Source organism: Acanthopagrus latus, chromosome 17, assembly GCF_904848185.1.
Source record: "Acanthopagrus latus isolate v.2019 chromosome 17, fAcaLat1.1, whole genome shotgun sequence".
NCBI lineage: Eukaryota > Metazoa > Chordata > Actinopteri > Spariformes > Sparidae > Acanthopagrus > Acanthopagrus latus.
In genome coordinates, this window is record NC_051055.1 from 17857528 (window position 1) to 17883986 (window position 26459).

Below are 26459 nucleotides of genomic sequence, written 5' to 3' on the forward strand. Positions count from 1 at the left end.
TGTCTTGCAGTGAAGGTCCAGAAATGTTCTGTGGACTGCAAAACATCAGCTGAAGTTTCCATTGGCACCAGTAGACTATGTATTTTCATTTATGGTTGAACTTATCTTTTAATGGTCAGTATTTTAACAACAACAATTACACATGGGTATACACATGTTTGAAGACAGACTAGAACAAAATATGAACCTTCTACTTAAGGCTAAAGTGTATTTGCAAAAATTGTTTGGCTTTGCTGCAGAGAAAGGTTCACCATGTCACTGACCTTTGGATGTATTTGTCTGGCTTAATACCTTTTTTTTTTATTAACCATTTTGAAAATGCTCTCTGTGTGCAGGGATTACGTAAAAAGACTTGTTTAAAGTTTTACAGACTCTATTCTGGTCCACAGCCTCTAAATTAATCCAGCCCCCCACCTCTCTCTCACACACACGCACACACACACACACACACACACACACACACACACACACACACACACACACACACACACACACACACACACACACACTCAGCATCAATGCCTCGTTATTTCGCTCATAGAAATGTAGGTCAAGTGCGGGGCGCATGCGCAGTGATGTGTTCCGGGCTGGCACAGTCGTCCAGTGGGGTAAAGGTCTGCTGCGGACAAAACAACACTGAGCCTCCCTGAAGTCCAGCCGGCTGCAAGACCCAAGATACTGCCGCTGTGTGTGTGTGTGCGTGTGTGTGTGTGTGTGTGGATGCATTAATCTAACGGGTCCCGGAGAAGGTGAGCCGACAGGAGCACCGTGTTTGAAAGCTAGGAAGTGTTTAATTCAAGTTTTTGTTCCCAACTTGAAGTGTTGTTGTCATACCGTTAGCTTATAACCGGAGGAGAGAGAAGCTAGTAGACTTTAACATTAACACAGCTTTGTGTCGGCTAATCATCTAGCTATCTTAATGCTACACGTTGAATTAAAAGTCTTATTTGTCAGAGTTCTTTCAACAAGCAGGTTGTTAGTCTGAAATTTTGTGAAAAATGACGCTGAAATACGCTACAACTTTTATCGAGTCGTCGTAAAAGAAGTTTATGGATTTAAATGGCTTTAATAGCATAGAGAGGGTGTCAAGCTAACCAGCTATGTAAGCTAATGTTCCATAACAGAAGAGTGGGATGTCAAAAACCGGGAGAAAATCACATATTTTGGTGGTAGATCCCTTAATAGTACACACAATGTGATCTCAGTGAAATTGACAGTTCTTTGTTCAAGCGGCTGCTGTGTTTACCTGCTCATGTGTCTGCTCATGTGCCTCATGGTTTAGGATTACTATCGTTGTAAGTCTTTTAAGTACATTCATAGGGTCAATGGCACATTATTAACATTTCTGTAAATGTGCCAGTTTAGTCATCCATAGATCATTTTCATCTGCAGCCCCTGTGCAGGTGTAATGATAGCTGCAATAGACACATAAAATACATAGAAACAAAACAGCTGTACTGTGGTTGTTGCAGAGACAACATGAGAACAAGGAGAACAATACATAAAACCTAAAACAACATGCCTCAGAATATTTGTAAATAACCATGATTTTACATTGAATATGATGGTCAGTGATTGCATACATCGAGGTTCAAGGTTCAGCTTTATTGGCATTGCACAATACAGGATTGCACAGTGAGTTGTAATTGCAGCCCCCTCTCATGCTACACACAGAAGATTTATATACAGATGCTTTGATATTCAAAGTACAAGACAATAAGGTAGCACATGAATGTGGTGCTAAAGGAAGAAAAAAGAAAGGGAAATTATATGTATAGAAAGACGCTGTATTTTATAACTTATATTATAACATATTTTCATGCAAACTTGAAAACATGCACAATGTTTTTAATACTGATTATTAATTAGGCGGTCAACATAAAATGAAAGCACAGCAATTTGGATGATAGGTAATTTTAGTCATTTTTTGCTGGTTCATCTTCTCAATCAGCTTCTGCTTTTCTGTGTGGTATATGACAGTAAGCTGAGTATCTTTGTTCTGACAAAACAATACTTTAACTCTGGAAGGTGGGACATTATGACAACATTTTCAACATTTTCTTTACCAATACGTTAATCGAGACAGTAATCTTCAAATTAACTTGTGATGAATATAATGGTCAGTCGCAACTCTGATGGTTATAATACATGAACATACAGATCTCACAGGAACTTTTCTCTCATGTCTTGTTTATGGCAGGTGTGTCATGTATGTTTAGTATGAGGGTTTAAAACATATTTAACGTTGACGCATATGTGTAATCTTTATGAAAAAAGGCCATGGTAATATATGAATAAACACACAAACATTGTCTGTTGATGTACACATCAAATCGTGGTACTTTGTAGAGTTTATGCAGTGAATATCTCACTGTTCAGAAGAAACAGTTGTAAATAAAGTCAATTGGATAATTTTTCGGAAACATTTGATTTAGTCATAACAGTGATACAACTCATATCGGCCGCAGCCTCATTGCAGTGTCACATTTATTTGTGTCACAGAAAGAAGAAATGGCAAATCATTTGTCAGAGTCTCTGCCCGAGCGGACCTTCCAGTACCAAAGCAGCCTGCCAGCCCTGCCTGTCCCGACACTAGAAATGAGCCTTTCCAAGTACTTGGATTCAGGTAAGATTGTAGCTTGGTACAACCTGCTCAGTTACTCTGTTGCAGGTTTTCTAGATATTTACCAAGCAAACTTTAAATATGTTTCCAAAGATACTATAAATGATTAAGAAAATTAAATGTAGTCAGTTTCTGCACCTTTTTAATACAAAGCTAAGTTAACAGTGTGTGAAGTGTTTATTAAAATGATGCACCAGCAGTCAACGGTTTCCCTCCGCTCTCTTCGGTTTTTCTATGTCACGTCCATCAATTCTTCTCCCCAGTACACCTCGCTTAGATGTTGTAATTTATTATTTTATTTGATATGTCAAATTCAGACAGTCTTTGGTTCTGAGTATTATAATATCACATATACAAGAGTTTAAGTATGCATGTGTGATTGTGTGTTTCAATTAAGCATGTTCACTTGACAGACTGACTAACTTTGTACTGCCATGTTTTCCATCAGTTCGCCCTTTTGCATCTGATGAAGAGTTCAAGGCTACATTTGACATGGTGAAGAAGTTTGAACAGGGTGTTGGCAAAGATCTGCACCAGAAACTACAGCAGAGAGCGAAGACAAAGAGAAACTGGGTGCGTAATTGAGCTGAAATGTCTCGTTTTTTGCGTTACAGATATCTTTTTTTACTTTGCTGAATGTTTTGTTTTTTTCACTCCCAGCTGGAAGAATGGTGGTTAGACACTGCGTATCTGGAGATCCGTACCCCCTCTCAGCTGAATGTAAACTTCGGAGGCCCGGCGCCCTACCTGGAGCACTGCTGGCCTCCTGCAGAGGGAACTTCTCTTCATAGGGCCAGTATTATCACATGGCATTCACTAGAGTACTGGAACATGATCCGCACGTAAGACATGTTTACACACAACACGAACTCTGTGTTTGTGGTGTTTTAAGCTGAATTTGCTCTTCTTTTGTACATGAAGTCAAAATGAATTTCCTGGTCTTTCTCTTGCATGTTTTAGGGAGAGGCTGCCTCCGCAGAAAGCTGGAAAAACAGCATTAGATATGGACCAGTTCAGAATGTTGTTCTGCACCTGCAAAGTACCCGGAGTAAAGAAGGACACCATTCGTAACTACTTCAAAACAGGTAGATCTAACTCAGCTTTTATCTCTAACCTTCAGACACACCTGTGTGCTCTTTACTTCACTTTCTCAGTTGAGATCAGCATTGTGTAATGTGTGTGTTGTGCTGTGTCACAGAGAGTGAGGGTCCATGCCCTTCCCATTTGGTAGTGCTTTGTCGTGGACGTGTCTTCACTTTTGACGCACTCTGTGATGGACAAATCCTCACTCCTCCAGAAATACTCAGGTAGTGATTGCAAGTACAAACACCACTCTAGGATAAAATCCAAATAAGAAACCTTGTACCCAGGAGAACAATCTTCTTCTTGATGTTTTGAGGATGTGAATTAACTGACTTCTAAGAAAACACTGAGGAATTTTACTGAATATTTTTCATTGCACTCATCAGCCCAAAGAGGGCGCTACAGATAAACACTGAATAAAGACAGAGGCGACTGCAAAAAACAAAAAAATTACTCAGATACTGGGACTATGTATGTTTGTGAAAATTGTATGGCAGTCTGTGTGTGTGTACATATTTACGAGTGTGTGTTGGGGAACAGTAAGAGGGAGGAGATTTGTGAAAAAGTAAAGTAGAATATAGGAAATCTATAGGAACATACCAAAAAAATGTATGATACCCTGTAATAGCAGGCTGAATGGAAACCACCCTGCTTTCAACAACCTTTATTTTTGCTTATATTATCCTGCACAGGCAGCTGAGCTACGTGAAAGAGCGCTGTGAGAGAGAGCCAGAGGGAGACGGAGTGAGTGCTCTCACCTCGGAGGAGAGGACTCGCTGGGCGAAGGTAGGGGTGCTCAAGCTTTGGAGGGTTTGAATAAGATCTACAACAGATTATAGATTATTTATTTTGCGAAAGATTTCTCATATTTCAGAAACATACCTGACGATCAGTACTTGTCTCTGCAGGCCAGAGAGCATCTAATAAGCATTGATCCGCACAATAAGACCATCCTGGAGACCATCCAGAGCAGTCTGTTCATCATATCTCTGGATGAAACCAAACCCTACTCCTCTCCAGAGAACTACACCAATGTACGGGCGGCACAAAGTTAAATTATTTATGGCTGCATGACTAACTGTTCACCGGCCTCGGTGTCTGATTTTGTAACTCTGGCCCTCTGATCACAGATGACCCTGGAAGCACTTACAGGCAACCCAACCATACGCTGGGGAGACAAGTCGTACAATTCAATCGTGTTCGCAGACGGCACGTTTGGATCCACTTGTGATGTGAGTTTGTGTGCGTGTGAGTGTGTCATGCAAGATCTTGGTGTCTTGGAAACCTCTCTGTCCAAAAAGCAAAGAACTCTGCCATGTAAAACTTTAAAATCCAATGTCCTAAAAATGATAGATTCAAATTGTTTTGCAGCATGCGCCATATGATGCAATGGTACTGGTGTCCTTTTGTTGGTATTTGGACCAGCAAGTTAAAGCTACAGAAGGCAAATGGAAGGTAAATATTGACTTTTACTTGATTACTTTACGTGAATTTAAATTGTTCTTGATAACGATGGCTCACTTTAAATGGATCTGTCCACTAATGATGCCTGACTGTCTGTACTTTTTAGGGCTCAGATGTGGTCAGACCCATACCCCCTCCTGAGGAGCAGGTGTTTACTGTGGACGAAAAGATCCAGAGCGACATCGGCCACGCCAAGCAGCAATACCTGGAGTCGGTGAGCCTATATTCAACAGCAGTCCAAGCTAAGAAAAAAAGCCTAAATGATTTTTCCCTGTATGTAACTGTCCACTCTGTCACTGGTTTTACAGACTCAGGACCTGCAGGTGGTGTGTCACGCCTTCACAGCGTTTGGAAAAGCGGCCATCAAAGAGAGGAAGCTGCATCCAGACACCTTTGTACAACTAGCCATGCAGCTGGCCTACTACAGACTGCACAAGAAGTATGGACTCACCAATATCACCATGCAAGTGTGATGTTTGAAAACCATAAGAAGTGAATCACGTTGATGTCTCCTCTTTCCGCTCTCAGGCCGGGAAGTTGTTATGAGACAGCAATGACGCGCAAGTTCTACCACGGCAGGACGGAGACGATGCGACCGTGCACGAAGGAGGCTGCGGACTGGTGTGCAGTCATGACGGACCCCGCGTCCAATGTGAGTGTGTGTATGTCTGAAACTGTGCACCGTGGCAGAATCACTGAGGAGAAAGGAGGTGGAAGCAGTCTTTGAATATTTGAACATTAACACATAAGCATTTTTCTGTCAGGGTGATGTCAAGAGGAAAGCCATGCTGCTGGCCTTCAATAAACACAACAAACTGATGGCTGAGGCCCAGGAAGGAAAAGGTTAGTTCACTTTACTTACAGGCTGTTGCTCTGTATTTCTACGTATCACCAATCAGTAGCTAGACCATTTTTTCCTGCAATCTCACTACTACTGCTTTCAGACCAAAATTAGCTGGTGTATGAGGGTTTTTAAATGAAAGTTAACCCACCAAACATACCTGATTAACTCAGAATACATCCCGACATTAATAAGTGTTATCAATAATATTCTGGATTAAACACACCATTTTTTTATTCTGTAACTGATGACAAAATCTGCTAGGGGTGAGACTTATTATTGTCCATTGTTATTTTTGTCGGGACGAAACCTAGTTCTCACCTGTGAATGGCAGTTATTTTTTCCCACAAGCAGGCCTGTGGAGCATTTTAAGGGTCCTTGTTTTGTTTTTATTTTGCACAGTACAGTGCAGCATTCACACCTTGCTGTGAGTTTCATATTAATCTTCTCGTCGACGGTCGTAGTTAGTAGCTGGGACTGCTTGAAAAACGTAAGCATGTACCAATAAAAGCCAGTGAAAATGAAGATGACTTTGCAAATGAGAAAAAAAACGCATTCCACTCTTCTATTGGGAAGGATAAACCCAAGTTTTTTTGGTGCGATGCGCTTGATGTCAAAATAGTTTTTGTGTACAAGAAGACTCAGAGTACCTTTTTAGACACTTTTTGAAGTAAAAGACAAAGATCAATCAAGTAAAACCATAAACATAGACATAGTCAATCAAGAAAAGACAGTGTAGTAATAAAGCGTTAATGTTTATGTGGCTTTTGGATGTTAATAGATGGAGCGCTGGCATCTGATCTTCTGTATCTGAATTCACATTCTTTTGTGGCTGTTCAGGTTTTGACAGGCATCTTCTTGGGCTGTATCTCATTGCCAGAGAGGAGGGACTTCCCACTCCAGAACTCTTCATGGACCCCCTCTATGCAAGGAGGTACAGATTTAACGGACTCAAATCCATTTGTACCAACATGTGTAATAGAACTTTCTTAAGTGATCATTGCAGGGAAAGCGCTGTCGTACAAATGTCACATCTCTGTACAGATCTGACTGAAACTGAGTTGTGTTTGTGTCTGCAGCGGTGGCGGTGGTAACTTCGTGCTGTCATCCAGTCTGGTGGGCTACACCACAGTTCTGGGGGCCGTGGCTCCCATGGTGCACCATGGTTATGGCTTTTTCTACCGCATCAGAGACGACAGGTGGGCAGAAAAGAGACACGCCTGTTTTCATAAGGCTGTTTCTTCACTTGTGAATTAGTTTTACAATTTATGCTTTTTCTCCCTCCAGGATTGTTGTTTCCGTCTCAGCGTGGAAGTCTTGCCGTCAGACAGATGCTGCGTCACTGTACAACATCTTCTGTAGCTCCCTGCACGAGATGCTCCACCTGGCCACCACCTCTCAGCTCTAAGTGCTCCGCCGAAGAGACCGTGTTGCTAAACACAGGCTGATGCACGTTTACTTTTTATCCCTCAGCACGTTTCAACATTAACACGCGCACATTTTACAAACCCTCAGTTACCAGCCGACAGCTAGTGATAGTAATGTTTTCAGCACAGATCAATGCAAATATAGAGAATCAGTGCCAGTAAGTGATGACCACTGGTTTTGGCATTTAAAAAAAGTAACTCTTCTGTTTCTTGTTGTGCTAAACACACATTAGTTGATACTCTAGGTGTAAATATTTGTCCTGATTATCATGATTGTAGTATATGTTTTATTGAGAATGTTTAATTTTATTTCCATCAGTATTAATCCACATGCGAGCCAAAATTATGCCACGGCTCCACGCTTTTCTTTATGTTTGTCAGAATAAGTAGAGACTGTTTGAAGGTGGATAAATTGCAGAACATAACTTCTGGTTGTTTTGACTGTTTGCTTTAGATTTTTCTTTTACAATAAAAGGTATTCCATTTAAATCCATGAAAACAACTTTGATGTAAGTTAAACAAAATTGATTTGTCTTGTTTCATGTTCTGATTTTGTCCTCCAAACAAAATCTACAGGAATGTAAAAATCAGTCAACTTATTGAAGTTGGACAGAAATTAAGATTGATTTTCCTCTAAGTTTAATAAGCTGATGATATATTCTTGGTTTTTACTTGTGGCTTACACGGTCAATAATCACCATAGAGAATAAGTGTCATTTTTGTTTATTATTCCACAAACACGTGCAGTTAAAGGATAGTTCACAATTTGTTATTGTGACGAAGAAGCACTACATTTTGTCCCCCATCACTTACATTAAGAAGGCGTCTCTGATCTTGAAGAAATGCGTTGCGCAAAACATTTTTCAGTGTCTAAACGGGCGCAGATATTGTTCTAGGATGGACTTGAAAATTGGCAAATCCTTCCTTTAATCAGCTGAGGACCAACACAGTTAGCCAATGCTGTTTGCCCCCAGTGCTCCCTCTGTTCCTCTGTGACTCTTTAGGTTAGTTAACTAGAATAACAGGGTCAAATTTTTAATTTGAATTTTTAATTATTAGTCATCATCATTTCTAGACCTGTGAAAGATTTTTTTGACAAGAGCTGCTGTATCATGATTGTTTATATTTCTATGCTCAAAAATGTGAGAATAATTGAAATGTCTGCCTTTTGAAGATTAAAGCCTGCCTTCCAGTCTACTGAAGTACTGCACATTGTGTTGTTATACTTCAGTGCATCAGTGAAACTTGTTTTGGTGATTGTTTCAACATCCTTGAACCAAATCCTTACTAACATGGTCACTGCACTTTATGGGCTCTACACACTATGCAGCTTTCCTTTATTGTTTTGATGTCTCTCCAGTTAAAGATGAATGACTGTTCATGGCTTCGCACTGCTGTAAAACCTCACAAATCATCACGAACCTTAAAAACTGTGGTTTCTTTCTCTGCATTTAAAGCCTTAAACTAACCTGTAATCTGTCTGTGAATGTTGACTGAACTTTGAGAAATGTAAGATTGTTCTTCCTTCAAATATTACACTGAAAAATAGCTCAATATTTTTAAATCTGAATATGAACATTGAAAGAAAATGTATGTAATTTTGGAAATGTAGTCAAGTTGAAATAAACTTTTAAGAGATTTCCATCTGCTTGATTTTTTTTGGTTTTGTCCAGTGAAATGAGTTAAATGATGATGAGGTGATGTTTTTAATAACTGAATATAACATTTTAATAGTTTCATGACCATATTATTTGAAAAGGTTAGTAATTACACGCATTTGTAGAAAAAAAAAAAAGGATTCCTAGTGTGTGACAGAAAATTCAAATGTGCACAGCCCTGTTGTGTACAACATGTTCTCAGGTGAAATACTTCAGGCACTTCTGCTCAATTATTAACTCTGACAGTAGAAAACATAGAAAAACACAATCAATAAATTATCAAAGAATTTACCTAAACACAAATACTGTATAACACAACGTATCTATGATGATGATCCCGGTGTCAGGCACTGTGATACAGAATAAATCCAGTGTACTGGCAAGTTTAATCACTGTAGTTGCAGTTAAAGGAGGGTGGCACAAGATATCAACAAAAGTGAGGGTTTTTTTCTTTTCTTACAGTTGCTCCACCTTTAAATCTCTGGCCGTACTTGAGTCCCAGTGTATGAGGCACAAACGTGATCAGATCTTTTTAAACAAAGATAAGAACATGACGACACATTGGGCCTTTTTCAAAGCAGACATTTTGACCTGCATGGCAGGAAAAAGCACAAGTGTTCCTAACATTCAAGTGTCCCAGTGAGCTGCGAGTGTGTTCACTCATTCATTTTATTTTCTATGATCACATGTCACAATGTCATCTGTGAAAAAGGCCAGTGAAGAAAAACGCCTAATGAACAAGATGTTAGACTTTTTTGGCTTCTGAACATTCAGAAGCAGAGAGTTGACTATGAAAGGCACGAGTGTTGAGTCCATCCCTCTGGAAACTGAAAAAGAGTTCTGTCCTCTTATTCGCTCCTGTCGCCCATCTGTTTGGTGACCAGCATGTGGTAGACTCCCTTCTTGGCCAGCAGCTGTTGATGCGTCCCCTGTTCGACCACCACTCCTCCCTGGAAGACGGCGATGCGGTCGGCGTTTTGGATGGTGGACAGGCGGTGGGCCACGATGATGCACGTCCTGCCCTTGCTGGCGTGGTCCAATGCCTCTTGCACCACCTGGAAAGAGCAGAATGGTGATATTGAAATAGGAAAATAGGTCATAAATTAGGTGAGTTCAATCATCATCTCATGATACGTACAATCAGATTTATTTTTGAAACCAGTGGAGTTGCCCCCTGCAGGCCATTAGTAACAATGCAGGTTATGGATGGAAGTCTCTCCATGTTTTATACAGTTGACCATAAACACTCACCTTCTCACTCTCGGTGTCGAGTGCGGACGTGGCCTCATCCAGCAGCAACACTTTGGGGTTACGGAGGATGGCTCGGGCGATGGCGATGCGCTGCTTCTGTCCACCTGACAGCTGCGTTCCCTTATCGCCTGCCTGAGTGTTGTACTTCTGCTCATACCAACACAGGCGGAGAGAGAGGTGGCACATAATATCATAACGGTCAACTCAACTTCATTTACACAGCCACAACTTTCATAGAAACATGCAGCCCAAAGTGCCAACAAACAACAAAGTCAAAGAAGTTAATTAAAAAAATACTATAAATGAAATATTGTAAGACCAAAAACTGTAATAATGAACTGTTACAAATAACTGTTAGAAGTCAACAAAATAAAATAAACACTAAAATTTAAACACTTTAGCTAAAACATAACGCCAATTTAAATGCTAGATTACAAAAGTAATTGTAGAATATTGTCTTATAACATTTTATTTAACAGGTCAATAATTTCCTAGAAAGTTTCATGGAAATAACCATGTAATCGCTACTAAATGAGTTAGTATTCATCTAGTTGAGTTTATTGGCAGTTAGACAAGCAATTGATTTAAATGTATTATTTATTATTCTTACCAATTTGAGTGATATGTCTATACTATTTGACTTGTCTTGTCTTGTTAGTGCCCGATAAGAAAGTTCTCTGTTATTTATTTTTTTTAATAATTTTTCAATACGATGAGCAACACAAACCAAAATCCTGTCACCACCTTTATGAAGAGGTGGAGGAATAAATCAGATATCAATGGAAGGATATTTATAAACTTTGGCAAATGTAGCCAAAACTAGTTGTGGCTGGAGATAAAAGATCTGGTATCACTAGACGTGGGAAAGGAAATTTCAATTGTGATTTAGGTGAACAATCGTTTACTATGTGGTGTTAATCACTTTTAGGTGCCATGAGATGTTGTAAAGATAAGGATAAAACAAAATCACGCCGCCTTTTAATCTTCAGATTTGTTCCGACAGAGAAGAGGGTATTACTGACACACGAGGACATGGCAGCGGTTACCTGCGGCAGCTCTTGGATGAAGCTGTGAATGTTAGCCGCTTTAGCTGCCGCCTCGATCTCCTCCATCGTCACGGTGCGGCTGTTGTCTCCATACGCGATGTTTTCTGCCAGGGTGCAGTCGAACAGCACGGGCTCCTGGGACACAATGCCTATCTGTGATCTCAACCACTGGATGTTCAGCTGTTTGACATCCACACTGTCCAGCACCTGGTGGGGGAAATGGAGGAAGAAATTCCATTTGAGTGGCCGAGATCGTCGTCTTTAATCTGCAAGAAATACATTTTCGGCCCCTTTGTTTTGGCTCTTCATTAGCTCCTCCTGCTTTTTAGCTCCTAAATGTTCCACTATGTTAATGGCACACCATGGAGCCACAATGTCCTTAACTTCTGACTTTGGGCCACTGAAATCTCATCCGTGAGTCCAAATGAACATTTGTACCAAATTTGAAGAAATTCCCTCGTTCACAAGAAAAGGGACGGACAGACAGTCAATAAAGTCAAATCGTAGTTGTTGCTAATTAAGACACAAAAACATTTTAAAAACAAGATCCTTGTGCTATCAGAGGAGCAGCTCTAAAACAGTGACCTTGTGACAACACGGCAGAGCAGGAGACAACAATAAATATCACTCTTGTCTCCCTCATATCAAGATAAAATGGAATGGTGGGTTCAGTCAAGATAAACACACACAGTCTACACACACACACACACACACACACACACACACACACATTATACTGTCTACCAAGTCCCTGTCCTACCAATGTTCAGCACACTGCTATAAAGAGGCCATAAACACACAGTCTGGCTAACCATTACCTAACTGAGTAGGTGAAGAGGCACAGGCGTGATGATTCCAGCAGGCGTGTGTGTGTGTGTGTGTGTGTGCGTGTGTGTTTGTCTTCTCACCACTCTCCCCTCCCTGGCGTCGTAGAACCTCTCCAGCAGCTGGATGGTGGTGCTCTTCCCACAGCCGCTGCTACCCACCAGAGCCAGAGTCTCTCCCTTTTTCACCTTCAGATTCAGCCCTTGGAGGATGGGAACATCCGGCCGTGAAGGGTAGTTAAACTTCACATCCTCAAAGCGCACATTACCGTCAAATGTCTCCTGGAATTTTAAGAGATGAGAGAGAGGAGGGATCTGTCAGCGTGTGTGTAGAATCCTCTATTTTAAGTATTGTGTGAGGTGTGTGAGGCTTTGTGCTTGTGTACCGGTGTCTCTCCCTCGTGTGACAGGTTATCAATGGCTGGCTCGCTGTTGATCAGCATCATGAGGTGGGCTGCTGACAGCTTGGCCTTAGCGTAGTTTGGAGCGAAGGAGTTGGCCTCTCCGAGAGCCATGGCGCCGTACAGAACAGCCGAAATCACACTGAGGGGAGGAAGTCAGACACATACTAGTTTTACCTTTACCTTTCCTTATCTACCTTTTGTGTCAATGGAGTGTTAAAGAGGATTACATAAGGCAGAGCTGACAGGAATTAATATCTGAACCTTTGTGTGCACGACATGTTTGCAGGTGTCACTCTTTTTTTTGTCCTGTAGTTACACAAGTCAACCGACTGTGTTTAAAGATGAGGTCAAAGGTGCACAAGACATCATGATAATGTCAGGAGTCAAACTTAATATTTCCACGCGAGCATTTTCATCAGGTTATAAGGTTATATTTACAGTATAATTTAATATAATATAAAGACTTTAGGCTCTAGGAATGGAAATGTCAGTCGGTTGATCGGCCAATCCATGATTTTGAACCCTACTCAGGCTTTCACTGTCAGATTTTCAAACTTTACAACACGATTATACTGGCTAAGAGAATTCACAATAACAATATCATCACAGTATCTATCCCCCGTTTGTCTTCTCCTCCGACACTATTTTTAGCATTAGTGGTAGCATCTAGCTTTTTTCTTATATTGCGAATATTGTTATATTGCGGGTGGCAAGCAGCCTTAAGGTGCATTACTGCCATCATCCATGACAGTGCAAGCGCAGAAAGATACAGGAATGATTTAAGAGGCTCTGGATTGTTTATGTGACATACAGTGCTGCAGGGATGAGGTGTTTTTGAAGGCTAACCAGGAAGTTAGCAACGTCCTGGTTCCCTTGACACAAACCCTGTGGCAGTTTTTAATAAGATGTTGGATCATTGCTGAAAATTGGCTTTTTAGAAACACAAGTTAATGTTAATAACATGTTTTGTTCCACAAGATCATCCTGATAGATTACAATCTCTTTTGAGGTAATAATACACACCATAACTGAATAAACAAGCTGCTCTCAGAGGAAAATATGGTTCCCAGAACACTGGTAAAAAGTCTCCTTGTGGGAGTTAATATTTATTTGTTTTATAGTTTTATGTCCTGTTAGAAGCTCAAGGTGATGTGAACTTTTGACTTCCTCTTTGTGTAACAGGCAGAGTAAAAAAACAAGCAATGGTCCCGCCCAACAATGAAAAACTGAGTTAGGTTAGCATCCTGAAACACGTGCGTGTCTGGGTGCTACAGGTTCTTGGTTCACACATTCACAGTAGCCCTTCACATGCTTTAGGGCCAGGATAATGATTAATAGCCATATAAACAGTCTCTCCTCCCAGCAAGAATGCTTCAGTCTGATGTAACCTGCCTGTGATCTAAAAGCCCTTGCTGTCACTCTCTTGATTGTCTGTTTACTCACAGGAAAACCCCCTCCATATCCATCCTCCCTTCATGAATGAGCCAAGCTCCGAAACGGAAACAGGCTGCATAAGTGAAGTAGATCATGGCCTGAGAGAAGGAGTAGGTGAAGCCATACACATGGGCCTTCTTCTGGGAGTTCCTGCACAGAGAGTGGGAGAAAGGTGGCATCGGGATGAGCACAAATTAATTAATTTGATTAAAATGTATATATTTTTATAAATTTTTTTGTTATATGTCCCATGGAGAGACTGGATCTGTGGTTTACATGATGTAATTCCACGTACTTGTATGGCACTATGAGGTTTTCCTGATACAAAGACTCAAACTTGGGTTCTCTGTTGAGAGACACAACAGTACGGATATTCTCGATGGCCTCTGTAGCAATCTGTAGAGAAAAACACATACAAATGTTATATCTACGATGTATTACATGATCAGTGGTTCAACAATTGCTGCTCGAAATATCCTCAACCTTTCCAGCCTTCTCCAGCTCCTTCTTGTCCTCGGCGGCGTGTCCGGTGAGCAGCTTCATCTCAGCAGCACCAGCAACTGCTATGATGGGCACGACAGCCAAGATGAGCAGGGTCAGCTCCCAGCCGTACACCATGGAGATGACCACGCCGGTGCCCATGTTGGCGACGTTTTGCGTCAGTGTGGCCAGACGTGCCCCTGTAGCCTGAGCAGATGGGAACGAAGCAGATGACATGTACATGGATGACATTAGATGATCGGTTGTGGTGGCCTTGTAGTGAATAGCTCTGAGTGTATGTCTGTGTGTGTGTGTTGAGACTTACCCCTTGTACTTGGGCAGCGTCTGTGGCCAGTCTTGTCGTGAGCGCTCCAACGCTGTTTTTGTGGTTGTCAAACCAGCCGAGATCCTGCGAGGAAACACGGATAAACATTTTCCATATCCCGTGAAAATCATTTAAATAAATTCACTAACATTTCAAAAAGAAAGTACTATATGACAGCATCAGAAATATGTGAACATTTTGTGCTTGTGTGCCACTTTGTTGTGACACACTGTTCACTGCCATAAAGGACACAAGTGGCTTTTGGGGGAAATATGTTTAATACAACCATCATCTCTGACATACACATACACATACACACTTTTCTATTCAAAATACTCGAAGCAGTTTGTCTCCTCTCTTTAATGTCTCTAGTCATAACCAATCTAAAACCACTTCCCCCATATAGATCCCAGTGTAGGCTTCTCATTTCATTTCATTGCACTCACCTGTCTCATCATGGATGTAAAGGCCTTGAGTCTCAGCTTCAGGGTCAGAATCTCTCCAGATTTACCAAAACAGAAACCCTGTGAGTATTTTACAGAAAGAAGACATGAGCGCCACAGTCACGTCACCTGCATGTGTTTATGCTGCAACATTTTCTTTGGGTGTATATATGTGTGTGTGTGTGTCACTTGTAGAGGCACTTTCCTATATCGCACTGTAAGCCTTCTCTGGGTTTTAACATTTGAGATTATACTTAAAATGAAAATAAAAATAATAGTTTCTATGGGGTCACAGCTGTGCAAAGTTTTTAAACTGATTCAACAGAGAGAAAAAGAGAAAAACTTCATTGCTGAGTTTTAGAGATGCAGTGAGCCAACTTCTCTCACCTAGGGCTATGCTAAACTAACCTGCTGTCTATTTTAACTTTTATCGTCCTGACATATCAGTGCTATCAATCTTCTCATTTAAACAAGAGGTGTATTTCCAACAACTTTTTGGGTAAAATCAATATAAGAGACTGTGTGTGTGTGTGTGTGTGTGTGTGTGTCTGTGTGTGTGTGTGTTTGTGTGTGTGCGCATCCATACCTGTAGAAACATAGTGATAAAGGACACGCCTCCAATACCAGCAAACATCAGTGCAAAGAATGTAGCCCTTTGCCTGACAATCTCTTGATCTGGCTCTGCAAACACCTGAGAGGAGAAAAAAAAACACCTGATTTTCCACGCTCTCTTCAACATCTCACAAATTCTGTGATTAACATGAGACATTAAAATGACTTTTTTTCTTTTTTTAGTGCACGGATACCACAAGTAACCTACACTGATGATCTTAGAGAAGATGATGGCGAACACCGGCTGCATTGCTCCGTTGATCGTGGCACACAAGGTTCCCACCAGGATGTATGGCCACTCAGAACTGTTGAGACGCATCACTTTAAGGAACGACACAGGGGGAGCTTCTTCATCCTGCAGGAAGAGGGAGAAAGAGTTGAGTCGCATCTCTTTTCTCTCTGCCTGCCTTCTGGTTCTGACTTTGGGCAGAGATTCATTAGGTGTTCCAATTGTATCCAGACTGGGTGTAATATTGCTGGAGAACGAGCCAGGCTTAACCCTGAATGGATACTGTGAATGTTGAATTACCTTTGGCTGCAGTGCTTGGTGGAGGACGTTTAGATACATTCAACTGGTAATCCTCAGAACTGACATTATATTGAGTATTGATTTGTCAGGATTTGTAAAATACAGTTATTTGTCATCAGCATATAATGAGAACTTCCTCAGCTGGCCATCAATGCCATCGTGACCATTCAAAACATGCAAGGTGTTAGCTAATGTTTCACTGGCAAGGACAAATAGAGTTAGCCTAACAGAGGCAATAAGACACACATATAATCACCTAAGCAGTTTATTTTTCACTCAACCACACAAATCTCACTCGACCGAGGCTCACCTCTTCTGTCTTGTCCTGGTCACCCTTCGACTTGTCTTTCTCGTCCTTGTCGCCCTCTGAGGCGGTGAAGGAGGAGCCTCGCGTGGACTTCCTCCGGCGTATAGAGGAGTGAGAGAAGGTCTTGGCTAACGGGCTTTTCTCACCCGCAGACGGCTCGCACTCGTCCTCCTCCCCATCCTCAGCTTTCTGGAAGGTCTACAGTTGGTAGAGACGGGGTGGGGGAAAGACACGAACATAATCAAAGGCCGTCCATTTTTTCATCATAAAATTCCCTCTCAGGTCCAGTCCGACCAATTTTTTTAGTCAAGCTGTTTACGTGTGTGTTACCTGCATGGTGACCAGAGACTGGTAGACGCCCTTCTTTTCCATCAGTTCGCTGTGAGTTCCCATCTCTACGATTTCCCCTTTATGGAAGCCAGCAATGACGTCCGCATTTCTGATGGTTGAGAGGCGATGGGCGACTACTATGGTGGTACGACCCAGTCGGACCTGCACACATAGACAAAGAGTTTTTACTCACAGTTACAAGAAGCAGCTAAATATTCATTTATGTACAGCACATACAGTCCAATAGTCTGGCCCAGTCTGGATTCAAGTCTAGAAAGTCTATTTATACTCTAAATGCATTTTTTTCATAAATGTCAACATAATAAGCATTAAAACTGTGTCCTGGACGAAGCAGAGCATGCGTCTGTGCATGACTGTACCTTGTCTAACGCAGCCTGAACAATGGTTTCACTCTCGGCATCAAGTGCAGATGTGGCTTCGTCCAGCAGAAGGATTTTGGGGTTGCGGACGAGAGCCCGAGCAATCGCAATCCTCTGCTTCTGCCCTCCACTCATCTGAGTCCCTCGGTCTCCAACCAGCGTCTCAAACTTCTGCTCAGCAATAAGAGTCTCAATATTAGTAAGTTGTGTACAAAGTCTTTGATAAGCACAGAGGGAGTCAGAAATACAGTCTTACGTCCGGAAGGTTCATGATGAAGTCGTAAGCGTTAGCCTCCTTGGTGGCTTGTACGATCTCCTCCTGCGTCACGTCAGGTCGGCCATATCTGATGTTTTCAGCGATGGTGGTGGCAAAGAGGATGGGCTCCTGACTCACCACGCCGATCATCTCTCTCAGGTAGCGGATGTTAAGTGTGCGGATATCGTGGCCATCAATAAATATCTTAAAAGCAAGAGCCAAACAGACACACAATGTTACTTCCTGGAGATTGTTTGGCGTCACATGGTGTCAAATACTAATGCTGCGTCGATTTTGTTAAGTCCAAAATGAGTCTGACAATGTTATAGTAGTTTGATGCTAAATCAGTGGTGTACTCTTCTACATCTGAAAGTTACAACATTGGACTGAATAAATACTGAATCAACTGTTTTGATAAAGGTGGTGTAGTAATGTCACTTACACTTCCTTCATGTGGATCGTAGAACCTCTGCAGCAGCTGGACCGTGGTGCTTTTGCCACAGCCGCTGCTCCCCACCAAGGCCATGGTCTGTCCACTCTTCACGTTCAGACTCAAGTTGTTTAAAATCTACAAAAGATAACAGTGTCAGTACTGAGACACAGTTTAAGAGAATATAATGTCAGTTTAATTGTATTTTTGTGTAGAGTTCACTGAACAGAGTCCATAGGGAACATACTTTGACTTCCGGCCTTGAGGGGTAGTTGAAGTGGATCCCCTTGAACTCTATGTCTCCCTTGACAAAGTCGAGCTTGTGACCCGTCTCTGAATAGCTGTCGATGCTCGGTTTCTGTTGAGGCAAGAGTTAACACTATGGCCACAGCTGGATAAAGAACCTGATTCTTATCATAACCTCAAACAGACAATGGGAGGAAGGCTGTTAATGTTACAGGGCTAATGTTTATTTCCACAGCTTTGTGTTTTCACTGTTTCTCTCAGTGTGCCTAAACACACAAATCGCTATTCTCTCTCATGCTTCGCTGTCGAAGATTTGTTTTTTTGTTTTGAAGATTTGTCTGTTTTATGTCCCTGTTGGAGGCCTCACCCTCTGGCACTTAAGACCCGACAGTTTATCTTGTTTGTCTTTTGAACACCTTTCCAGACCACTAAGTGCTTCACAATAAAAGACACAAGAAAAAAACAAGACAAAAAATGAGTAACAATATAAAAGCAATACAGATCTTGAGTCCAGTGGGAGAGAGTAACAAAGTATTCTTCAGTTTTTTTGCTCGCAGCACGGAGAAACTAAAAAAACAGAATGGAGGAGATGTCATACTTGTGCTTGTGGCCGTGTGTATGCTAATTTGTGTTCATGTGCAAACAGATGCACTCTTCAACTCATGGTCTGTAGACCACAGTATCCTGTTTCAATGCTTGTAAATTGATTTGAGTGTGTTGTCATGGTGACAAACATACAGGCACACTGTAAACTAATCATACAACGACCCTCAATGCCGCGATCCAGTGCATCTCCTCGGAAGCAGCTCAGTAAAACAGAAAAATGGCATCTAGGGTTGTTTTTTTATCATCATGTTTCGCAACAAAGACACCACATATAATTAAAGTGGTGGAAAGATAGATACTACTGTGACTGTACTGCTGGTTTCTGACATTTTCTCTGGCACATTCACCTTCAAAAGCTGCCAATCCAACTAGTTTCATCAATCCCTATCAATAATAGGAACTAATTAACTAATTAAAAAAAACCCAGATCGATCTTGAATTTAGTGAAATAATCAGCGTGACGTCATCAGCTAACTGAATAACATAAATCTAGATTAACTCAACTTGAGGAAACGCTGTACATGTGTGATTGTGGTGCAAGCCTTTAAATCTCACAATACATTCACAGTGGGCTCAGGAAGGGGAGAGAGCCACAGCTGTGCAACATCAACCAAGTGACCTGCAATCCTCATCCAAGCAGCAGGTGCTCCAATTAGAGCAGAATCCAACATCTCATTACTGACTTCGACTCGTCGGCTTCATCAAAGCGGCCTCCCAGTGCGGCCGAGTGCAGAGGTGCGTGTTCACTCATACAAACTGACAAACTGTCCAGCGGCAAAGAGATTACTAAAAATCTTTTGACGTGTGTGCTTTGAGGAAATAATGTTGTATTCCTTACATGATCAATAATGCTGTAGACTTTATGTGCTGCTCCGCGGGCGCTGGCAAAGCTCTGGATGTTGGGAGAGGTCTGACCCACAGTGAACGCTCCGATGAGCACAACGAAGAACACCTTGAGACACAAACACATAACACATGAGCGTTAGCCGCACCCGAGTCTCCAGTAGCTTAAAATGAAAAAAAAGAAAAGAAAAAAAGTTAATTACGAAATCTGTCATCATGTGTCTACTCACAGTGAGTACGGATCCAATGGTGTATGTGCCGCTCAGGATGAGTGTGCTCCCGTACCAGAAGGCCAGAGCGTACGACAGGTAGATCATCAGGAAGGTGAAGCCCATGGCGATGTTAGAGGAGAGCGCCTTCTTTATTCCCATGGCTTTAGCATCCTCCAAGTTCTTATTATATCTGTGGTGCAAGCATGCCGGTTAGCTCGATGGGAAGCGAAGTTAGAGTTAAATAGAATAAGATTGCAAACAGCAGGGCCCTTTGGCATCAACAAATGTCACATCTAATCCAATTCCTTTGTTTTCATGGGTTTTATCCATTTATCAAGCCTCTCAGGGACTTCTTCCTCTGACTTTGATCAACATTTATTTGCCCCGCACAAATGTTTTCGCTTTGCTGGTGAGAAAACAACCCCATAACCTTCCATCAGACTTGTACAACGTCGAAACTGTGTCGTGATTTTTGGGAAACTCTTAAAAATGCTGATAATCAGCTGTCAGGTAGTGCACTTAATTCCATTTACAGTATTAATCTCACTGATTTTATTTGGTTTGAAATATCACTTTAAAAAAAACATTTCTACTTGCTTTTACAGTACTTTTACATTGATTTTTCAGCTTTTTAAGGACAGTGCTCCATCTTTTTGTACAGAATGTGCTATACAATTAGAGTTTCACATTCATTACTATTACTGTTATTGTTGTTGTTATTGTTCGTAGTAGTAGCATTCTGCACCCACCTCTTGATCTCTCTGTCCTGACCACTGAAGGCAAACACTGTCCTGATAGCAGAAAGCACCTCTTCTGCCACAGCTCCGGCTTTGGCATATGCGGTCTGCTCTTTACTAGTGAAACTTGTCAGCACCTATTCAGACAAATAAGAGGACAAAATGTAATTAAAAACGCAGATGAACTTCTAAAGAGTAAAGCAAATATTTTCTGAGAGACGCTTACTTTACTGAAGAGTGCGGCTGAGATGCCCAGCGCTGGGCTCACAGCCAGGATGACCAGGGTGAGCTGCCAGCCTTTGGTGAAGCCGATGATGAAGGAAGTGATGAAGGTGGTGTAGGCCTGTATCAGCATTCCCGCCTTATCACCGATACCCTCCTGGATCTTATAGACATCGCTGCACATGCAAAGAAAAAAAACAACCCATGACCTTCTGAGTACTGAACACAAGTTTATACATCTGCACACATATAATTGTAAATTGAATATCTTTTGGTTTTGGATTACTGGTTGTACACAACAAACAATTTAAACTTGGGCTCTGGAAACTTATGATGACATTTTATAGGTGATATGATTAATATATTATTTGAGAAATCTGTAAACTTTGAAATAGAAAATAATTGTGGCTGCATACATTCTTAGCAGTGCTGATATGTCTGGCATGGTTAGCATTACACTCGGGTTGAAATGAGAAATATGAACCAGAGTGTTGTGATACCCACTCTGTGAGACGTGTGTTGAGCTCTCCCGTCTCGTTGACATCGAACCAGCCGATTTCCTGCTTCATGATGCAGTGGAAGAACAACTTGCGGATGCGTTTGACCTGCCGCCCGGCTGCCAGGGTCCAGAAGGACACCTGCATGTAGGCTGCCACCAGTACAACGGCCCCCATGATGGAGTAATAGATTGCAAAGCTGGAAGAAGAGAAGCACTGTGACTTTAAAACTACCATTGCTTCGACTTGAGAGGAAGTAAATGGAGACATATAATGATCATTTTCAGGTTTTCATAATTTTATTTTGGCTCACTACTGCTACCGCTCTGTACTCCCCCTGCCCTCAAGTCTGCTCTGATTGGTCAGCTCACACATGCCTGAGCCAGCACTCCTAACAACAAATGCTAAATGAATTCTTGCATGCCAAAATATCTGCCAGGAAATGAATTATGAAAATGTGTGAGATGGTGACACTAGCCGTGACACTAGCTGTTTGGTTGTGTTAGCTTGTTGTTGTAGCTTGCTGTACTTTCAAATTAAAAGCCCCCTGCTAAGAACCTGGTTCTAAAAAAATGGGGTGGAATATAAAGCTCTTATTTTGAAGACAAATTTGTTGTCACTGCTCACAGCCCAACTTCGAGCTTCAAGTCTCATCACAAGTTTATGCCTACCCCAGAGGCAGCTTTTGGAAAAGGAGGAATATTACGCTGCCATTTTAGAGAGACTGGCCGGCACATTGCCGCCCTCACCTTGGAGAAAATGTGCCACCTTTTGTATCTAAAAAGGGCTGTAGTGTGATGTCACAAAGTCACAGAATTGAAGGCGAAACTATTGACGGGGTGTTTAGGAGCAAGGTTTGCTGTGGGAGAAAGGAGCCTCTAATGGTGCGGACTTTGACCTTTTTAACTTTCAAGATCTCTTACAGGCACAAGACTATATGAACACTGAAGCAAAGGAATGAAAGCATAAAATGTCTCATTTGAGCTGAGGCAATAGAAAATTCAAATAACAAGACATCTATCATTGATGGGATTCTATAATAATATTTTGATCGTTACAAACGCTAAATTCAACATTTTGGATATATGTTCATTTTATGCTGTTAATACAGACATACCGCTGCATGTCTCCTTGTAAGTTGCTGGTAGGTATGGTGATATCTGAGGGCACAAGGTAACATAAGAGATTTGTTAAGAGGTGTTAAATATATGGCCTCTTCATTATCTATCCAGTTAATTATGTATGTGCACGCCTGTAACTGAAAACTCACTGGGGATGCTTGAGTTTAATTGGGAGTTCAAGGAGTCATCTATGAAGCTGTCTGTCATGTTTCCAAACACAATACACATGAGAGGGAGCACTACACCGTTGACCATGGCCATCACCGTCCCGACAATGAGCAGCAAAACGTCCCAACCGTCTGCGAACCTGAACTGAAGACCAAACAAGAAACAACAGGAATCAGAAAGGGTCCGTCGTGGGTAGAAGAATTTTGAATTACGCAATCAGAACAGGGAGAAAACTTTCAGGTCTGAGGAGTCATTATGTTCTCACAGCGGGGAACTGGTGGAGTCCACCCAAACAACGGGAGGATGTGCCGCACTCCCATCCTCTCTCCCTGCTTCCCCTCTTACCTCATACACACACATACACACACACATCTTGCTGCTATGACCACTACATTTGTTTGATAACTTTAGTTACAAGTTACTTTGCAGAACACATGCTGCATCCGTACCTCATTTTTCATTTAATTTAGTTTTCTTGGATTTACAAAAAACCCCACCGATTCTGAAAATCAGAGATCTGCTGACTGACTAGGTGGGCCATACTACTCAGTATGAAAATGCGTGTAAATATATGTTTATATCACTTGTACTTTTGATACTACATCTAATATCATAGACTTTTTTTTTCTCAAGTACAATTGGTAATATTTCAACACGACATTTTTACTTTCACTCAAGTTTGTCTCACTGGTTACACAACGCTTCTAGATGTCATGACATGACCATTGACTCATCTTAAAAAAAATAAATAAATAAAAATTAACATCACTTCTCCTGTTTCCTGCTCCTTTTGAACACATACATTTCATTTTTGCAGTATTGTAAGGCAATGAAAAATGGAACATTTTAAAAATAGAGCTGTAATAACACCTATTTCTGACTGAGGGAGATCACAGTGTGCTGACTGAGCCTACCAGAGCAATGGGGCCGACCATGGGAATCTTTGGTGGTTTTTCCTTCTTCTTCTTCTTGTCATCGTCTTTGCTCTCACTGAAGGAGTTGTAAATAAAAGTCAATATGTCAAAGATAAACTTTTAAGAAACAGGACACATATTCTGGTATATGAGCTGTTTTAGCTGTGCGTTAATACAGTCATCACTCTTGACACCTGCAGAACTCCATAAAAAAAAGCGTGAATTTAATACCTTAAATCTCCATTTGGCTCGTGTTTGCCTGTGGACATTTCCATGTCGCCCTTCGCGTCCGTGTCTGGCTCCTGTTAGAGGAAGAAGCTGTTTGAATTTTTCTGTCTAAACAATTTATATTTATCCTTTTTCTGGAATAACAGAGTCCTCCTCCCCTCCCCTCCACAGCAGATCACCTGAGAGCAGCCACAGAATGAAGCTCACTCTGCGGTGAATTGTGTAAAGTGTATCATCAGACAGTAAACAGCAGCACACAGGAAGAAGATGCATCACATTGAGATAGAATGAAACAGAAATAGAGTAAAAATCTAGAGGTACTGACCCAGTGCTTCTTCGCCATGGTCGCGCCGGACCCCTCTCAGTGCTCCTGTCTATTTTTGACAGAGGTGGTGATCACACGCCTGCATGCACCAAACGCTGGCCCGTCCTTCCTCTCCCCCTCCTCCTCCTCCCCTCTCCACCTCCTCCCCTCTCCCCTCCTCACGTGGCTCTACAGCAGCTGTACATTATCGGCGGATGACCCTCGATGGGAAACGAGAGCGCTGACTCTTCCGTCTCCAGAGAAATAAAAGTGCAGGTCTGACTTCTCTGCGGTTCGTCCCCCGTGCTGCCTGTGCTCTCACGGCCGCTGCTCCACGCTTCATTCCAGGAGGTAATCGATAACGGGCCGTCAACAGCAGCAGCCAGGGGAGGAGCTGTGGAGTCCGGGGACAGGTGTCCATCATCTGCTGCCCTGTCACATATATCTTTATCTAATTACCCAATTAAAACAAGAGTTTGATGTTGTGGGGACAAACGTGTTGCATTGCTGTCTTGCCAAAAGTGAGACTAGAAGGTCAACGGCTAATTCTGTCTATTTCAGCAAAGATAATTAGCTTAGCTTAGCCGAGCTAAACAGTGGAGAAACAGCTATCCTGGCTCACTTCAAAAGTTACCTAAATCCATCCCTGAGTGTACCTCAAGCTCACCAATTAAGATATTATTCATTCATTCATTCAATAGATTAAGAGGTTTACCAGGTTAGCCTATGTGCTGGGCTCTCCTTGGTTGCTTCACCATGACAACATGACAAGGCCTTTAATTGTAATAGCGTATTCCTACATTCATGCATTTGGTTCTTTAATTGAGTAAATTATCTAAATGATTCTTCAACCACTGGAGCAAGACAGCCAAGTAGGCACACTGGCATGGAAGTCTCACTATGTCTTTTAAGTAGTGTCTGTGATTTATTTGACATTTCTTTCCTTTCCTTTTTTTTTTTTTTTTACTTGCTACTCAAGTTTTGTTTTGTTTTTGTTTTTTGTTTTTTTTTAAAAACTTATTACAATGATTAAAACATCTGTGCTGATGATGATGATGTTACAAGTTATGATGGCAGTGAGGACAAAGGTGAATAATGATCAAATGAAAATACTGCTCATCTATTTCTTCTTCAATAATTATCCTAAAGTATATTATTAACATTGTGTCAGTGTAGGATCACAGTGTTATGAAATCAGATGAATTTGTCAGTTTAATGTCTGTAAATGATGTCTGCATGTCAGTGATTGTATAAAGCACAGTGCCTTATCATCTGTTGCTTTTTGTGTCATGCTATATTAGCTGCTTTGTTTCTTCTTGTTAACTTGTCATGTTGTCTTTCTACAAGCAGCACAGAAAATTATTAGAAGGGATCTCTGTTTTGATAAACTCAAGAAGTCAAAATATGGCTGGGGACAAAAATTATTCTGAAAAGAGAGGGAAAAGATAAAGAGAAGAGCACGTGTCGTCTAACAGTTTACATTACTGCTGAATCCTGGGTGTGCATGTGTTGTCAAATGGACAGTTTACTGCCGTAAATAAAGTCATAATGTTGCCTTAGTGCAGGTCAAAGGTACAATGATGTTGAGATCAGTCACCTGCCATCAACAATCGACAGCACAACTAACCGCACAGGAGACACAGACATCATCAAATAAGTGGTTAAGCAATTATCATCTTGTACCTTAAAAGGTATTAACATAGAGTTTATTTGTTTCAAAGTTACATTATAGCCATGTTTGAATCTCCTCTTGAACTCTGACATCGTTTGACTCCTTAATCCTTGAAGTACCATAAAGATAGTGTTGTCATAACCCATCCTGTCATATTTTTTCCTTCTTATCCTACCTTTGTATAACTGTCCTTTGTGAATAGGTGGTATTATAAAATAAGGCTGTACACCACAGTATATATGTAGATAAAGGGCTCCTATTGAATTGGTGTTTAGTTTTAAATCCATCTCTTACATTCATTTTTTTAAAGCAACTTAAAACAAAGCAGAGGTAAAAATCTAGTTTCTTATTGGTGTCGTCAGGTTCACCATATTTACAACTGTGTCATGTGATTTTTACCTCTGTCACTAACATGATTGTAAATGCGACTGCTGTGGTTTGTTGGTGGTTGATTCACGTCCTCTAAAAAGTACACGCTGACTGCACAGAGGTCAAAAGGCACTGAAACTAAAGGTTCACACAGAACACATGAACACGAGACG

General features: G+C 41.4%; 2 protein-coding genes across 2 annotated transcripts; one reads left to right on the forward strand and one right to left on the reverse strand.

Moving 5' to 3' along the window:
- Positions 1 to 589: 589 nt before the first annotated feature.
- crot (carnitine O-octanoyltransferase) lies at positions 590 to 9078 on the forward strand. Its single transcript, XM_037073152.1, has 17 exons — positions 590 to 749; positions 2503 to 2626; positions 3072 to 3196; positions 3284 to 3465; positions 3584 to 3708; positions 3822 to 3930; positions 4399 to 4492; positions 4615 to 4740; positions 4837 to 4938; positions 5078 to 5161; positions 5277 to 5384; positions 5479 to 5609; positions 5699 to 5822; positions 5935 to 6013; positions 6852 to 6945; positions 7091 to 7210; positions 7299 to 9078. The coding sequence occupies exons 2-17, from the start codon at positions 2512 to 2514 to the stop codon at positions 7417 to 7419; spliced, it is 1839 nt and encodes a 612-aa protein (XP_036929047.1). The 5' UTR covers positions 590 to 749; positions 2503 to 2511; the 3' UTR covers positions 7420 to 9078.
- A 47-nt stretch (positions 9079 to 9125) lies between these two features.
- On the reverse strand, positions 9126 to 24414 carry abcb4 (ATP-binding cassette, sub-family B (MDR/TAP), member 4). The gene is made up of 28 exons (XM_037073147.1): positions 24267 to 24414; positions 23945 to 24015; positions 23714 to 23789; positions 22781 to 22943; positions 22628 to 22670; positions 21518 to 21709; positions 21018 to 21189; positions 20804 to 20928; positions 20073 to 20244; positions 19838 to 19951; positions 18395 to 18505; positions 18160 to 18285; positions 17718 to 17921; positions 17462 to 17632; positions 17082 to 17243; positions 16755 to 16949; positions 16124 to 16270; positions 15890 to 15994; positions 15307 to 15384; positions 14861 to 14944; positions 14539 to 14742; positions 14351 to 14451; positions 14065 to 14205; positions 12604 to 12760; positions 12302 to 12499; positions 11394 to 11600; positions 10348 to 10494; positions 9126 to 10151 (listed from the first exon to the last, which is right to left on the reverse strand). The coding sequence occupies exons 1-28, from the start codon at positions 24282 to 24284 to the stop codon at positions 9945 to 9947; spliced, it is 3891 nt and encodes a 1296-aa protein (XP_036929042.1). The 5' UTR covers positions 24285 to 24414; the 3' UTR covers positions 9126 to 9944.
- Positions 24415 to 26459: the final 2045 nt, after the last annotated feature.